The following is a 15,667-nucleotide window of genomic DNA, read 5'->3' on the forward strand; positions in this document are numbered from 1 at the left end:
CACATGCATGGCGCAGTTCTAGATCGCATTTACACCAAGAGACTGAGTGCGGAAATGATATGAAGCTCAGTGCATGTGTGCGCCCTCTAACGTTGCGTGACATTCCCGGACACAAGCATCATGGCGGCGTCCGCGCTTAGCCCCGTGCTGTCGTCCTTAATTAGGTTAAAATGCAAAAGTAACGGATTTTACACACTTATTGTACTTAACCAAAGAGCCGCATACTCCATAGGACTGCAGACGACTAATGGCGCCGGTGAGGGTTTGATTCTCACTATGTGTTGTGTCTGATCTGTAGGTAGGATTTGGGATATAGGACAGTATCAGTGACTGCACTGTTTTAATAAACGGTTTAATTCTTTCTCATTAAGAGGACACAGACACTTTTATATGCACACAGTTTAACTCCGAAGTAAACATGTGAGAATTAAAAACATTGTCAGTCAGTATCTTCTACAAGCTTTTGGCTTAGTCTGAATTAAAAAGGATAATACTTGTTGTGCAGCCTGATAGCTAGTTTAGTGTTTAGTGCGAGTTTCTCATCTAACACAGGTTCATAAACCTTCATACAGTGTTATGGACTGAGACTCGTAACGATTAATGAGACTGAACCTGTTGTAATGTGTGGACATAAGTTCTCTCACCTTCATCGTCAGGTAACCCCTGTCCTGTCCTGTCCCTTTTTTCCCTGCTTGAACAAACCTTGGTTCAAACTATTTAGCAAATCCACAATGATCTCTAATAGGGAAGTGGTATCTTGGTGATCGAAAGGTTGTGAATTCGATTTTCCAGGTCCACAAGCTGCTGATGTTGGGCTTTTGGATACAAAAAATGGGATAAATATAAGTCTGCAAATGTAAATTGAAGAGGTTCAGTATTAAAGCCTGGAAAAAGAACATACATTGAGTACTTCAGGACAAAGACCTGTGCAATGTATTGATCAGAAACCGTGTCCCAAATGCCTTTTTTTAATTAGAAAAAGAATGCATTTTCAAAGGACATATTTACGTTGTCTCTGGATGAGGAGTGCAGGCACTATTTAGGACAAACATTCGTAACCAATGTGACATCAGAGCAAACAGTCCTGTTGTTGTCCTGTCCATATAATCCAGTTATTCTTCCCACACTAAAACCTGCACTTTTAACTAGTTCACAAACCGTGACAAATGGAAAAAGAAGTTTTTGGCTAACACTGTCCTGGTCCTGGTGCACCCCCTGCTCATGCTAGTGTATTTGCTGCTACTTCAGCTCAGTAATAACTGTTTGTTAGCTAATGAGTCGGATCAGCAGAGGTACAAGGCCAGGGTTGGTTTATGGTATACTAATGCCGTATTAAATTACTACAAGGCTCTAAAGTAGTGATGTGGAGGCAACAACATGTACCTTTTTTTACTGCAGAGATTGGTGTCTTGTTTTCTGTGAAGGCGTGCATTAACAACTAGATTTAATACAACAGTTATGATGCTGAGATACAAGACATACAGTATAATCACAAGTCATATGTACAGCCTATAACCACTTAAAGAACTGTTTTATGATTAAGATCTTTTTTGTTTGTTCATTTGTTGGGATCACCCACACCGACGGCAGTTAACAGGCAAATAAAATGAATGAATGCATTATTTTTTTTTATCTAAACCACAAGTGATCACAACAGCTTAAGTTAGTTGACTTAGTAGTTGTGATCACCTTTAATGAACCCTTCAACTATTTCACACCTGTCTTTCTTTCTATTTCAGGGGTGTCAGTGAGAAGCAGTCGGGGCATGAGGAAACCGAGAAGGGCGGTAAGTGCAGATTTATTTCTTTATTTAGTTTAATGTTAAAGCTCCAGTTAGGACTTCAGAATGACATGCAGGGCTTTTTCCTCTGTGAAATGCAGGCTGGAGAGCCACGGACAGAGCGGATGGTGGTAGATCAGGACTGGACTGCAGTTTATCCCACTGCTAAGTCTTTTAAACCTGATGCTGTGCCACTACCAGTGCGAATGGGCTACCCGGTGAAAAGAGGAGTGCCTCCTGCGAAAAAGGGCAATCTGGAACTCGTAAAGGTGAAACGAGCTAGATTAGAGTAGCTGTAAGAAGATTTTGCTGTATTTTATTGTATTGGCTTTGTAAATGGTGGTATTTTTATTTTATGCTTTCTATATAGGCTATAGTAGAGTGGCTGTGAAGTGCGAGAGAAAAAAATAACAAGTTTGGAAACAAAGTAACAAATTTGAAACAAAATAACAAATCCGGAAACAAAATAATAAATCTGAAAGCACAACGACAATTCATACTGGAAAAGGTAGGTATAGTTTGCAACTAGAATTCTTACCACTGATTGGAAGAAACATTTGAAGATTTACAGGAAGTACAGCTGGCTATGATAGTAGAAAGTTGATTGGTGTGTGTATGAACAAAGTTCTGCTCTTATAGCATCTTATGCATTTTTTAGTCTGGAATAGTTTTGTCTTGGAAACATTCTGTGTGTGTTTTCAGAGATCACTAATAGAGCTAATCTTTATGCCGTGATACAATCAGTATATCCAAAATCACAACATATGAATGTCCTTCCTCAAAGTAGAATTGAATAAATTCCATTTTCTTCTTGTTATTTATAATTATGAATAGATATGTTTATTTTCTTAGATTTAAAGTTGCGTTATCGAAAATAAAATGTTTAAAGTGAACGCAGAACTCCACACATGTACAAGAAATAAAGTTAGATACACCTTTTCCTACTTCTTGTATATCTTGAGTGACGGATGTCTCGTCCAATCAGCGGTAAAGATTCCATTTGCAAACCTTTTCCAGTTTGTCTGAATTGTCTTTCAGATTTGTTATTTTGTTTTGCACTTTTTGTTCTCTGTACTATACACTGTGCACTTACATTTGGTAAACACCCTGATCCAGAGTCACTCAAACTTAGTAAATGTGTGCTCACATTTATCTCATTTATACAACTGAGCAGTTTAGGGTTGAGGGCCTTGCTCAGGGGCCCAGAGGTGGCAGAATTCCAATCCCAACTTTACTATCAGTATCCCAACACTTTAACCACTTAGCTGCCACTTCTCCATTACCACTGTCACTCTACGGTATATCATAATGTCTTTAAAAAAACATTCATTTTGTTTTTTATTTTTTTAATTAACCATAGTATAAGCAAAGTGAGTGACTTACAACCTTGGAAGTATGTAGTGATCCTCAGCATCACTGCATCCACTACTTTGTTTTATCCCTATTTATTCCTCATTGAAACATGAAAATTGTGTTTGGTTTTTGGGTTTTTTTCCCCCTTTTGCTTCTCAGAGAACAGATTCACATTATACTACATTAAAAATGGAATATGTGGTCAGTCAGATTTAAGAAAACAATATTACTAAGAGTTTACATAAAAATATGACATTTCTCAACAAACTTCTTTCTCAAAATAGTTATATATATTATGTTATATTAATTAATTAATATAATAATTAAATATATATATATGTATAACTAGATACTATATATATATGTATAACTAGATACTATATATATATATATATATATATATATATATATATATATATACACACACACACACACACACACAGTATATGTGTGTGTATGTATGTATGTATCAACATTATGTCACTGTCTTACAGGTTCCAAACTTCCTACACTTAACCCCAGTTGCCATCAAGAAACACTGTGAAGCCCTCAAACGTACGTCTTTTTTAAGTCCTTCTTCTTGTTGGTAGTATTTAACATATTTCTTCACAGTTGCATTATTGCCTACAAACTCTCTGAGGTCATGTTTTCTTTGCTGCAGCGTTCTGCACTGAGTGGCCTGCCGCTCTGGACTCAGATGCGAAGTGTGAGGAACATTTCCCCATCCAGATACAGACTAAGGACTTCGTGTCTGCTGGACTATCGCTCAGGAACCCAGACGCTCGAGTTGTCACACTCACTGTGAGTCTTTTCTAAAAGTTTCATTTTTAAAGGTTTATTTTTTTCAACATTCTTTGGTTGTATGTAAATTCCAGGATGATTTTTTATCTTTCCTGGACAACAGTTTCTTTCTCTTAATTACCATTTAGTGTACTGATTAATAGGAAATCCTTCCATGCCAAGTCACCAGTTCAGTAACTTAATCCCTGACTAATAAATCATGCCGTAAACTAGAACCAAATGAAACGCATTATTTACTGCATCATATTTCTAATACACATCACCAAGAGGAAATAAAAACAGGTCTCAGTTCCTCTACTGCCATATGCTTGCGCGGTACTTGGCACATGTTAGATTAAGACCCTCATGCAGGAATCTTTCTTAATCCAAGCGGATTAGGAAGAGAAGAGCATGAATCAAAGGAAATACGTCACAAGTGAAATGACGCAGTCGTCTGTGCATCAGCAGCACAGTGATGTTAGCACACGTGCAACTACACACAGTCGTAATCTCTCTCTTTCCTCAATCAAAAAAGGAAACTCTGATCTTAGATGAGTTATGATGTGATTGGCTGATACTGATGAGTCAGGGAAGTCTTTACACTCTGAGTTGTTCTGATGAACGTCATTTAGCCTTTCAGTGATATAAATTTAGATTGTAATTTTGATAAATAATTTTTTTTTTGATAAATATATATTTACACAATTTACTTTACTCAAGTTTTTTATTCCCTGGTTTTTATACTCAATATTTCTACAGTATATAGTACTATTTATTCTATATATTTTTACATCTGACATGAGATAAAAAACAAAATAATATCTGTTAATCTATTAATATTTACTCATCGCCTCAGGTAAAGCTGTCCAGTTTGAATCTAGACGATCATGCCAGGAAGAAAATGATCAAACTGATTGGAGAGCGATACAACGAAGAAACGGATGTACTCACCATCACCACTGACAGGTAGCTTACACCGCATTCTCACCTTTTAACACAAAAATATCTAAATAAATACAAGTCATTAGGAGTCTCTGTATGGCGCAGGTTCTTAGAGTTTTCTCAGATGCAGAAGAGCATTGTGCCTGCTTTTATTTATAATGTCATGCATATTAATTTGATTTGTGAAATATTTTCAAATGCTTTGATAGAATAAAGTACTTTGAGACTATTTTATTAATCCCCAAGGAGGAAATTTGGCACAAAAGCCATTAAGCAAGAGCAACGGAGAAGAATAGGACTAAACACAAGAGCAGCACTTGACTTATAATATCACAGTGTTCTCATGTCCAACATGGTGCCTAGTCAAGACACTCATAACCCTTTAGATAGAACTCTTTCACAGTGTTCTGCTTTTTCAGTCATGCATCTATTCAACACAGAACAAACTGCTTTCAGAGTAGGTTTGTTGAGGTGTAAATATTGAGTGCGCAGTGGTTTTGGCTTTCCATTCATTTATGGCTAGAGGCACTCTTTGGGCTTGCCCCATGAGATGACAAGGTGCACTCAGACACTTACATGCTGAGGATTCTAGCAAAAAGACCAAAACACAGCATGGGTACACAGGACAGAGTCACACACAGCAATAAGCTCTACAGATTGTGTTAACTAGACTTTTTGGAATGCCTAAAACCCAGGAGCAAGGTGTTCCTAAGGTGGCGTTTAGTGGACTTGGCTTGTGTATTGCGTACGCATGCATGCATTAAATTCTCACTAGAATGTCATCTGTGTATCAGTATTCAGCACGTAAGCAGCACATCTTCATCTGGTGAGACTACCAGCAATATGTTGACAGGAATCCAATAAAGACTTACCTGCTTGTGATCTCTTATGTTAGCTAAAACACATGCCATGAAGCACAGGCATGGTTGAGGTGTCTGTCCAAATTCTCATTTAGAGCTAATAGAACCTGTCAGCAGTGCCTGTGACCAGAGTTAAACCGAAGTGGTGCCTGTGACTGGCGTTAAACCAGAACAGTGCCTGTGACCGGAATTAAACCAGAACGGTGCCTGTGACCGGAGTTAAACCGAAGTGGTGCCTGTGACTGGCGTTAAACCAGAACAGTGCCTGTGACCGGAATTAAACCAGAACGGTGCCTGTGACCGGAGTTAAACCGAAGTGGTGCCTGTGACTGGCGTTAAACCAGAACAGTGCCTGTGACCGGAATTAAACCAGAACGGTGCCTGTGACCGGAGTTAAACCAGAACAGGGCCTGTGACCAGAGTTAAACCGAAGTGGTGCCTGTGACTGGCGTTAAACCAGAACAGTGCCTGTGACTGGAATTAAACCAGAACGGTGCCTGTGACCGGAGTTAAACCAGAACAGTGCCTGTGACCAGAGTTAAACCGAAGTGGTGCCTGTGACTGGCGTTAAACCAGAACAGTGCCTGTGACCGGAATTAAACTAGAACGGTGCCTGTGACCGGAGTTAAACCGAAGTGGTGCCTGTGACTGGCGTTAAACCAGAACAGTGCCTGTGACCGGAATTAAACTAGAACGGTGCCTGTGACCGGAGTTAAACCGAAGTGGTGCCTGTGACCGGCGTTAAACCAGAACGGTGCCTGTGACCGGAGTTAAACCAGAACGGTGCCTGTGACCGGAGTTAAACCGAAGTGCTGCCTCTGACCGGCGTTAAACCAGAACGGTGCCTGTGACCGGCGTTAAACCAGAACGGTGCCTGTGACCGGCGTTAAACCAGAACGGTGCCTGTGACCGGCGTTAAACCAGAACGGTGCCTGTGACCGGCGTTAAACCAGAACGGTGCCTGTGACCGGCGTTAAACCAGAACGGTGCCTGTGACCGGCGTTAAACCAGAACGGTGCCTGTGACCGGCGTTAAACCAGAACGGTGCCTGTGACCGGCGTTAAACCAGAACAGGGTCATTATCACTTTGGAGGAATCTCCCAGAAATGGCTGTAGACATAACATTCCATGATTCATCAGACTAGTAACAGTCACTGAGCTATAATAAGGACTCCACTGAAGGACATCAAACCTCTCAGTTGCATTGTCTCAGCTCCTAAAACACTGCATGTTATTTTTCTTAGAACTTAGAATCATTACCACACAAAAGAAAATCTGCTATATAAAATAGATTTGAGAGTGTTCACAATACCGATTTGTTGCAATTCAGGGCTTTAATATTGTTAATACATGCTAGTTTTCTTAGACAGTTCTTTTCATGAGATTCTAACTTTTAATACTTAAACTTATATACTCATTCATCATAAGCGTATTAATTCTAAAAATGTTTCATGTCCTTTGTCTTGAATTTTTTCTTATTGTTTATATTTTCTCATGTGTCTGTGTTTCCTCAGTTGTCCACTGAGGCAGCAGAACTATGACTATGCCATGTACCTGCTCACTGTTCTGTACCATGAGTCCTGGGTAAGTTCTTTTAAATAAATGAAATGCGAGTGCTGAGGTATTTTCAATTGGTCTTGGTGTGCAATGCCAATGCTTCTATTCCATAGGATATGAAGTGTTTTACTGAACCGATCATCAAAGCTGTAGCTGGCGAGTCGAATATACATTGAAGGCTTTGAACAATCTGTCTTTATTCCCAGACATAAATTTTTCAGGGTCTCCATTATATCCTCGTTCATTTCAATGAAGGCCTGCTGAACGTTGTGTTTCCATGATGTACACAATGCACCATAGGGGACTCAGCATGGGGGCCCACGAGAATTAGGAGAGAGTGAGTGTGAGAGTGAGAGAGAGAGAGAGCATGAGTTATGGTGTGCTTTTAGTTTGTGTTTAGGTATATAAAAGATTGCAAATAAACATCTTGAGGGACTTTTGCCACTCCTGCATGCCCCATTTAGCACCCCATTTTTTTTTTTTGTTTTTTTGAAGAAGTACCTGATAGCTACAACAAACAGTGGGATTTATTTGTTTCTTAAGTATGTACCGTACATATTCAGATCATTAGAGGAATTAATAAACTATTAATCTTAGTCATATCAGAAGTGACATGTTGAATACTTGTTATTCTCTATTTGCACAGTACAATTGGAGGATGTAAATGACTACAGTGTAAGGTTCGAGTAGACGAGACACTGATTTCAGGGGGTGACTGAATGAATACGATACGGTTGAACTTCTCACAGGCTGACATCTGTTCCTTTTCACATTTGTGAATCCCAAAAGACCACACCCTTTACCAGCACACAGCTTACCTACTTTTTTTCCTGTGTACAAATGTTCTAGACAGAGTTTAGAACAAGACTAAAACAAAACCCTTATTTATTCCCTTCTGCTTGCTTTTACATTCCTTAAGTCCTCGCTGAATACCTCAGAAGGGCCCGTTTCAAATCAGTTAAATCGGTCAGGTGCATTTCCCAGCATGCTGTGCTCCCACAGGACCACATGGCCTATGTGTTTTGTAACATGCACCTTAGCTTTGCTCCAAGGACACAGCTTTACCGGAGAAAGGACATGGTCGAGTATTGTTAGCCTTCCTGGCTGGGAAGTGTAACCATGTCCACTGGCCTTTGCGGCTACAATGGCTGCCACAGTGGTGCCAGCGAATGGCTCGACACAGCTACTGCTGCTGAGTTTGTGGGTGCAGGCGGGGGGAAGGAGCTAACAATGGTAGTGTTTGTTAGTGACCACAGGGGTGATTTATATCTCTGAGACCTGATTTACTCACAAATACTGCTACAGTCTAAAAACATTGCTATTGTTTTGAACAATGCTTAAACTAAAGCTTAGGTTTCTCAAAATTCATATCCTGTTAAAAGGACAGAAATTACTTCTACATTTTGGTTATAGGATAAAATGTAGATTTGACCTACAGAGTAAGAGTTATGTAATCCCAACTATTGTTTATGCAGCTCCTATATATTTTTAAATACTTATTCATTAACATTTCTAGGAGACACCACTATCTGGCTGTCCTGGACTTTTTAACAGCAAGAGAATGCATGAAGCATATTTAACTAAACCTTTATTCTCTGTTGTGAAAGGGTAATCGAATCATCTGGCCCTCGACTAATTGCTCTGCCTCGTTAATTCAGGGCTTAATTCAATCAGAGGGTCAACACATTAGGAACATATTAATAAAATCTAATTATCTGAAGTGTTGCCTAAAGCACAAAGTATAAGTCAGAGTGAGAGACGGTTTGTCTTTTTTCCCTTCTGATAGTAGGAATGTTTTAGACTGGTTTAAGAGATGAGATGCATGAGATCTTCACACACCTGACTTTAGATTTTTTATTACTCTGAAATGCAGTATTAAGCTAGAGAAGGTGATGTGCCTCTGGTGGTTTTACCGTTAAAACCCGCTATTCCTGTCCGCTTCTCCATTTCAGAAAACAGAGACGTGGGAGAAAGATAAGACGCGAGCTGACATGGAGGAGTACGTTTGGGAGGACAGCCCCTCTCAGAAGAATATTCTGGAAACCTTGTTGCGTATGCGTCCACTTAAGGAGCAGCTCGAGGGCGAGGGAGGAGTGCGGGAGGAGCTGCTGGGACGGCCAGAGGTGCAGGAGTACAAGAACTCTGTGACCAAACTCAAGAACGAGGGAGAGACAGAGAGCAACATGCAGCAGTACAAAGAGGCGGTGAAGAAACTACTAAATATCTAAAAAAAAAAAAAAAAAAAAAGAAGAAAAAAATTGTAAATATCAGAAAGAAGATGGTATTCATTTTCATAAAGCTAAAAGAGCTGACCCAAGACCAGTTTTCAGCCATTAGCTTTAATGCAGTTCTGCTGATTATGGTGGATCTGATCAGATATCATCATTGTGTGTCATTCCTGTCTGTTATTGGTGATGTAAATAGCATCTTCTCTTTTAACAGCAAATAAAATCAAGTGCTTGAAAAAGATAAATATGTCTGACCAATGTTTTTTTTCCTATAAATTATTTGTATGTATTTATATTTAATCATGAAGAATTTAATATTCTGCATTCACAAATCACATCAATCTTATGGATTGATGTATTCCATCTAAATAAAGCAGTGTATGATTCATTTTTAAAAACAATTTTTTTCCACTCAGCTTGGCAAAACATTCCTACCTCCCGATGCATGAATATGACTCAACAGAATCAGAAAAGTAAATGCCCTATCTCTACCCTGTTCAAAGAATTCTTTCAACAAACCTTGGTAAATAAACTCAGTTGCACCATTTAGTTTCTGCTCTGATCTGTGGGTTATGGGAAAAGAGTAACACGACTCCTTCGGAAAAAGTTCCGGCTCTTTCCATTTGAGCAAAAACTAGAGCAAGCCCAGGTGACTGTACCACTCTTAACAGCTTCTAGCACTTAAAGCCCAACTGCCTTTACAGAACAAAACTCAGCTTGTTGGCGGTCTTGCTTGGAAGCACCCATCACACTACTTAACGTGAACATCAAGATTTCTTTGCTGGTTTTGGTTTCTTGATAGAGTTTGCTACTTAAACCAAACACTTCCATATTTTTTTTGTTTGTTTATTTAGGACACTAGTTATGGAACTGAGTTGTATTCATTAGATTATTCGAGCTGCTGACATATGAGTAGTATTACAGTTATGATGTTTCAGAGTCTGAGATTCTAAGATTTCATCATAATATACTGGTAATACTCATAACATTGTCCTGGTTAAGGACAAGAGTGAATAGTAACTGAAAAATACTGATACAAAACCTGAAAGGGTTAAAGAACCCACTGCATTTTGGTCTTTTTTAACACAACAATGACCACATTAATTTTATTTGGGACAGAAATGAAATGTACACACATTTATGCACTTCATGGATAGTTCCTTTATGCAAGTTAGAGTAACTGTGATCATGTGGCAGGGTTGAAATCTCACAAATACTGACGAAATGTGTCAGGAACCTGAATCACGAGCTCTCCCTCACAAAGACGTATTTGATGAGGCGCATGGAGCCTTTCTTGCCTTTTAGTGTAGTCTGGTATCTCCCCTTTCTCCTCCTCCTTCCTCTCCAACTCGCTGCAATCAACACCGAACAACAACAACCACAAGCTAAGGCTGCACAGGTTGCCAAGGCTACCAGGACAGTGTTGGCTGCCAGATGCCACACTTGTGTCAATTCTCCATCACTCACAGGCTGTGGACTGTTACCTGTCGTAACATTACGGCTAATGTAACCTTTTGTGTCGTTGGGGTATGGCTGGCTGTCCTCTAAAATGGTAGGGGGTGTTGGTGACGTGTGTAGGCCAGAGTTGGTTTCTGAAGGTGCCACAGATGGGTGAGGTCTGTTTAAGGTTGTTGGGCTGATAGTGGTCACAGAAACTTCAGTGGTAGCCAAGTTGATATTGATGTACTCTTGAGAAGCTCCATCTGTTGTTGAGGATGGAGTGATCTTTTTTTCTGTCAGAGAAGATGCTGTTGTTTGGGGGTTTATGGGCTGATTATAAGACCAAGAGGTGGTTGTGACGCTATTAGTCATCAGTTGTGGTCCTGTAGTTGCAGTTCCATAACCTGCTGTGTTTTTGACTGGAGTAAATGCTGGAGTTGAGGCTAGGGATGAACTTGCAGAGCTTAGCTGGGTTGTAGGAAGTGTAGAACGGGTTGTAGTCTCTCCTGTATTAGTTTGTGGATTGCTTGACAGAGGGACAGGCATGGTTATAGTCTCTTTTGTAATGCTTTGCAGAGTACTTGGCAGAGGGAGAGTCAAGGTTGGAGTCTTTCCTGTCCTACTTTGCAGAATACTTGAGAGAGGGATAGGCATGGTTGTAGTCTCTCCTGTAATACTTGGTGGAGCACTTGAGAAAGGGAAAACTGTGGTTGTAGTCTCTTCTGTACTACTTTGTGAAGTACTTGAGAGAGGGACCGTCAAGGTTGGTGTCATTCCTATACTACTTGGTACGATAGTTTTGAGGGGTACAGGCATTCTTGTAGGCTCTCCTGTACTACTTGTCAGGGGATCAGACATGGTTGTAATTTCTCCTGTACTACTTTGCAAAGGACCTGAGAAAGGGGCAAGTGTGGTTGTTGTGGTATGATCACTACTGAAGGCGGTACTAATGACTAAATATGGCAGGGTTTTGGATATAGGTTGGCTGATAGTATATGCACTTGTGGTTCCAAGGAAACCTACTTGGGAAGAGGGTGTTGAGCTTGATGTGAGCCAACTGGATAGTTGTGAAGGTGTAATGGTGGTACTGGAAGAATGTGTGGGTTGGGGCATTGAGCTTGTTTTCCTGGTAGTAAAGCTGATTGAGGGTTGCATGGAACTACTTTGACCTGGGGATGCCTTTGTAGTTGAAATGATGGTAGGGTCTGTTGAAGGATTGGTAATAATACGAGTAGAAATGAGCTGAGATGACCGCTTCAGGGCTGTGGATTGCTGTATTGCTGAAGCTGGAAATGTGTCTTGGTTATCTTGGGTGGAATAAACTGAAAGTGGCGGAGGAGTAGAGATGGGAAAGCTGGATGTTGGTGCACTGGTAGATGCTTTGGGGGTAGTAGCAAGAATAGTTGGATGTGCTGAGCTGCTGGGCTCCAGGTGAGGCCGGTTGAACTGACGTTTGTCTGTTCCAGACGAGTCAGAGATGTTAAGTGAGGCCAGGTGAGGGTGCACCTGGGCATTAGAGGGGAAGGGTTTCCCAAATATCAAGAGGTCAGGATCCATTCCTGCAAAACACACGCAGGAAAGTTTCAAGCATACATACTGGAACTATACTATCTGTTGCAAACAGTTAATAAGGCAAGTCCCTTATTTATAACTAATAAATACACAATTGTTTATTAAATATTTTAGTTTACGTCAGTAAATGTTTTAAGTAGTTCATCACAAGAGACCATGCATATATACACTAATGGACACTTTATTAGAACCTCCTGTACTGCTCATTTATGCAATTTTTCACTTAGCCAATCCTGTGGCAGCAACACTGCATAAAATCATGCAAATACAGGTAAAGAGGTGTAATGATCACATCAAATAGATTTGGAAAAATGTGATCCCAGTTACTTTTCTGCTTCTGTCATACAAGAACAGGAATCTGACACAATAGACGCAAGCTCAGGCTCAGAAACATTTCCTGGTCTTTTCCCTATCTTTAATTGTCTAGTTTTAGTGAGTCTGTGCCAACTGTAGCCTCAGATTCGGACAGAGGCCAACCCTGCGAGGATCCTGGGGCATTTAGAGATGGACCAGCTCCAGCTGGGTTCTGCTTTGTAAGGATTTGAGTATTCAAAGCAACGCTGCCAACCTTATGTGGATTTTGAGGACGACAACAACCTCTTAATTAATACACACATAACATTCTACATATGCTGTATCTGCATCACACAACTGACTGTACATAACTGCAGAAAGGACATTGTTCATATCACAATCTTCAGTGTTTAGAATAATTTTTAATCACACTCTCCAGTGTCACCCAAATGAGGATGGGATCCCTTTTGAGCCTGGTTCCTCTCAAGGTTTCTTCCTCATACCATCTAAGGGAGTTTTTCCTTGCCACAGTCGCCTCAAGCTTGTTCACTAGGGATGATTTTGTCTAACATCTAGGACTTTTTGTTTCTTATATTCTGTAAAGCTACTCTGAGACAATGTTTATTGTTAAAAGCGCTATACAAGTAAAATTGAATTGAATTGAATAGATTCCTGTACTTGGCTGACATCATTAGAATCCTATGTGGTCTTCTGTTGTTGTAAGCCTATCCACCAGAAGGTTTTACAGTTTTTCTGTTTAGAAAGGTTTTTGAGAAGTTTAACATGGTTTTAAAAAGTGTCAAATTGAGTTACTGAAGCCTCTCTATAAGTTTGGAACTGTCTAGCCATCTTCTATGCCCCATCTCATCAGGGAAGTGGTTAAGGTGTTGGAGTACTGCTCAGAAGGTTGTGATTTTGAATGCCAGGTCCACCACCTGCCACTGCTGGGCCCTTGAGCAAGGCCTTAAACCCTCAGTTGTATAAAATGGGATAAAATGTAAGTTGCTCTGGATAAAGGGGTCTGCCAAATGTAAATCTCATCAAAATGGCATTTCTGTCCACAGAACTGATGCTCACTTGATGTTTTTTATTTTCACACCATTTCACCACAAACTCTTTAGACCATTGTAATTGAAAATTTCAGTTTCTGAAAAACCATGCCAGGGTCAATGTCATTAGGATTACATTTTTCTCTAATTCTCATGTTAGATGTAAACATTAACTGAAGCTCATGCCCTGTATGGACACCTGACCATCACACCAACCTGATCTTTCACAAACTTTTACCACAAAGTCTACAGAATTGTAGAGAATTGTATGTTGCAGAATTATAATTATAATTTCCCTTCACTGGAACTAAGCAGCCCAAACCTGTTCCAAAGCCAACATACCCCATGCTCCAATATCTAGTGGAAATCCTTCCCAGAAGAGAGTAATCTTTCATGACAGCAAAGATCAACTAAACTGTAATGGAATGTTCAAAACACATGTATGGGTGTTCTGGTGGCCATATAGTGTAGACAATAATGAAATACTTGACCACCCACCTTTGGTAACGTTGTAGACGATGACATTGGCCCTTTGATGGAGTATACAGCTTTCCAGTGTTGGGCAGTATAGGTGAAAGCAATTGACACTGTCCTGAGTGGTGTTGTAATGAAACACAGCCACATTACAGGAGACTGCAAATTGGAACAGAACAGGTGAATTCATATCATAAACATAAACAGGTTTTAATTACAATTAGTCTAAGTGACAGCACACACACACACACAGTCAGTAGATTCATGTACATTATGTCTATAGCAAAAATCAAATGCACTTGCAAATTTGCATTCTAATTAAAGATAGTTATTGCTATCTGCACTTTACTGTCCAGCACTTTATAATGAATTTTTTTCCTGCAACTGTTATACCCCATATATTTCTTTTAATGTGAGTTTTATCTTTGTTATATATTTCAATGTCATGAATACTTTTCAGACCCAATTCTCTCGACAGGGGGATGTTTGGAGGCTGGAACTCACAGTTGGAGGAGAGGCAGCAGGCTCGGCTGCAGTTCTGTCCACTGTCTCCGCGGTAAAGCTGCAGCAGTTGCGCGCCTCTGCGCTGAGACTCCTCCGGGTCCACGTGCAGTCCCGGGAAGCGCCGGATCCAGCAGTCCCTGTAGTAGGATGTCGAGAAGCACTCGGACTCTGTGTAACTGACCAGACTCAAGATGGACAGGAACCTCCACGTGACGATCATCGCGCGATCGTCTGAATTTCAGTCACGTCAACGCGAACATGTCTGGAGCTCCTGGACTTCAGAGCGCAGTGACTGAAAGTGTGTGTGTGTATGAGTGTGTGTGCAGGTGCTACTGCCACGCCCCTTTTAGACTGTCAATCAGAAGCTGTTTTCTTGAAAACAATACATTTTGATATAGAGAAGTAAAAATTTAATTTATGGATTTAAGGAATTAAAATAGACACACACACACACAGAGAGAGAGAGAGAGAGCAGTTCCATCATAATTAATATCTACCTAAAATCTAATATCATTATATAAATGTATATCAAAAAACAGCAAAATATGTTATTGACTATTTTTATATTTTAAATTGGTTTTATTTCTTTTAAAATCTTACTTAGTTTTAACACAAACACACACACACACACACACACACATACACACACACACTATGCTCACTGTCACACCATACTTTCCATCAAAGATACCGTATCCTTGTTAAAGTGAGGTAAGCTATGAAACAACTTTTTCTATCATGTGGATCATGACTGTCACAGCATCAGAACCCTGCAGCACAGATGCTATCACTGAAACATCTGCACTGTGTGAAAACTAGATCTTTCTTACCAGT

At 40.1% G+C, this 15,667-nt stretch overlaps 2 protein-coding genes across 2 annotated transcripts; one reads left to right on the forward strand and one right to left on the reverse strand.

Moving 5' to 3' along the window:
• Positions 1 to 81: 81 nt before the first annotated feature.
• On the forward strand, positions 82 to 9,742 carry mrps35 (mitochondrial ribosomal protein S35). The gene is made up of 8 exons (XM_058408939.1): positions 82 to 256; positions 1,740 to 1,786; positions 1,882 to 2,049; positions 3,628 to 3,688; positions 3,795 to 3,934; positions 4,770 to 4,879; positions 7,230 to 7,299; positions 9,225 to 9,742. The coding sequence occupies exons 1-8, from the start codon at positions 121 to 123 to the stop codon at positions 9,498 to 9,500; spliced, it is 1,008 nt and encodes a 335-aa protein (XP_058264922.1). The 5' UTR covers positions 82 to 120; the 3' UTR covers positions 9,501 to 9,742.
• A 106-nt stretch (positions 9,743 to 9,848) lies between these two features.
• LOC131365241 (mucin-2-like) lies at positions 9,849 to 15,104 on the reverse strand. Its single transcript, XM_058408938.1, has 3 exons — positions 14,834 to 15,104; positions 14,354 to 14,488; positions 9,849 to 12,499 (listed from the first exon to the last, which is right to left on the reverse strand). The coding sequence occupies exons 1-3, from the start codon at positions 15,051 to 15,053 to the stop codon at positions 10,743 to 10,745; spliced, it is 2,112 nt and encodes a 703-aa protein (XP_058264921.1). The 5' UTR covers positions 15,054 to 15,104; the 3' UTR covers positions 9,849 to 10,742.
• Between the last annotated feature and the right edge of the window lie 563 nt (positions 15,105 to 15,667).

Source organism: Hemibagrus wyckioides, linkage group LG14, assembly GCF_019097595.1.
Source record: "Hemibagrus wyckioides isolate EC202008001 linkage group LG14, SWU_Hwy_1.0, whole genome shotgun sequence".
NCBI classification, from domain to species: domain Eukaryota; kingdom Metazoa; phylum Chordata; class Actinopteri; order Siluriformes; family Bagridae; genus Hemibagrus; species Hemibagrus wyckioides.

Bases quoted from the DNA above. Each gene is read 5' to 3' on its own strand.
- mrps35 (XM_058408939.1), top strand. From the start codon at position 121: ATGGCGGCGTCCGCGCTTAGCCCCGTGCTGTCGTCCTTAATTAGGTTA. The intron at 257-1,739 runs GTGAGGGTTTGA...TTTCTATTTCAG, and splicing joins GCAGACGACTAATGGCGCCG to GGGTGTCAGTGAGAAGCAGT. The intron at 3,935-4,769 runs GTGAGTCTTTTC...TCATCGCCTCAG, and splicing joins CTCGAGTTGTCACACTCACT to GTAAAGCTGTCCAGTTTGAA.
- LOC131365241 (XM_058408938.1), bottom strand. From the start codon at position 15,053: ATGATCGTCACGTGGAGGTTCCTGTCCATCTTGAGTCTGGTCAGTTAC. The intron at 14,489-14,833 runs GTGAGTTCCAGC...TCCAATTTGCAG, and splicing joins CTGCTGCCTCTCCTCCAACT to TCTCCTGTAATGTGGCTGTG. The intron at 12,500-14,353 runs GTGGGTGGTCAA...TGTGTTTTGCAG, and splicing joins CGTCTACAACGTTACCAAAG to GAATGGATCCTGACCTCTTG.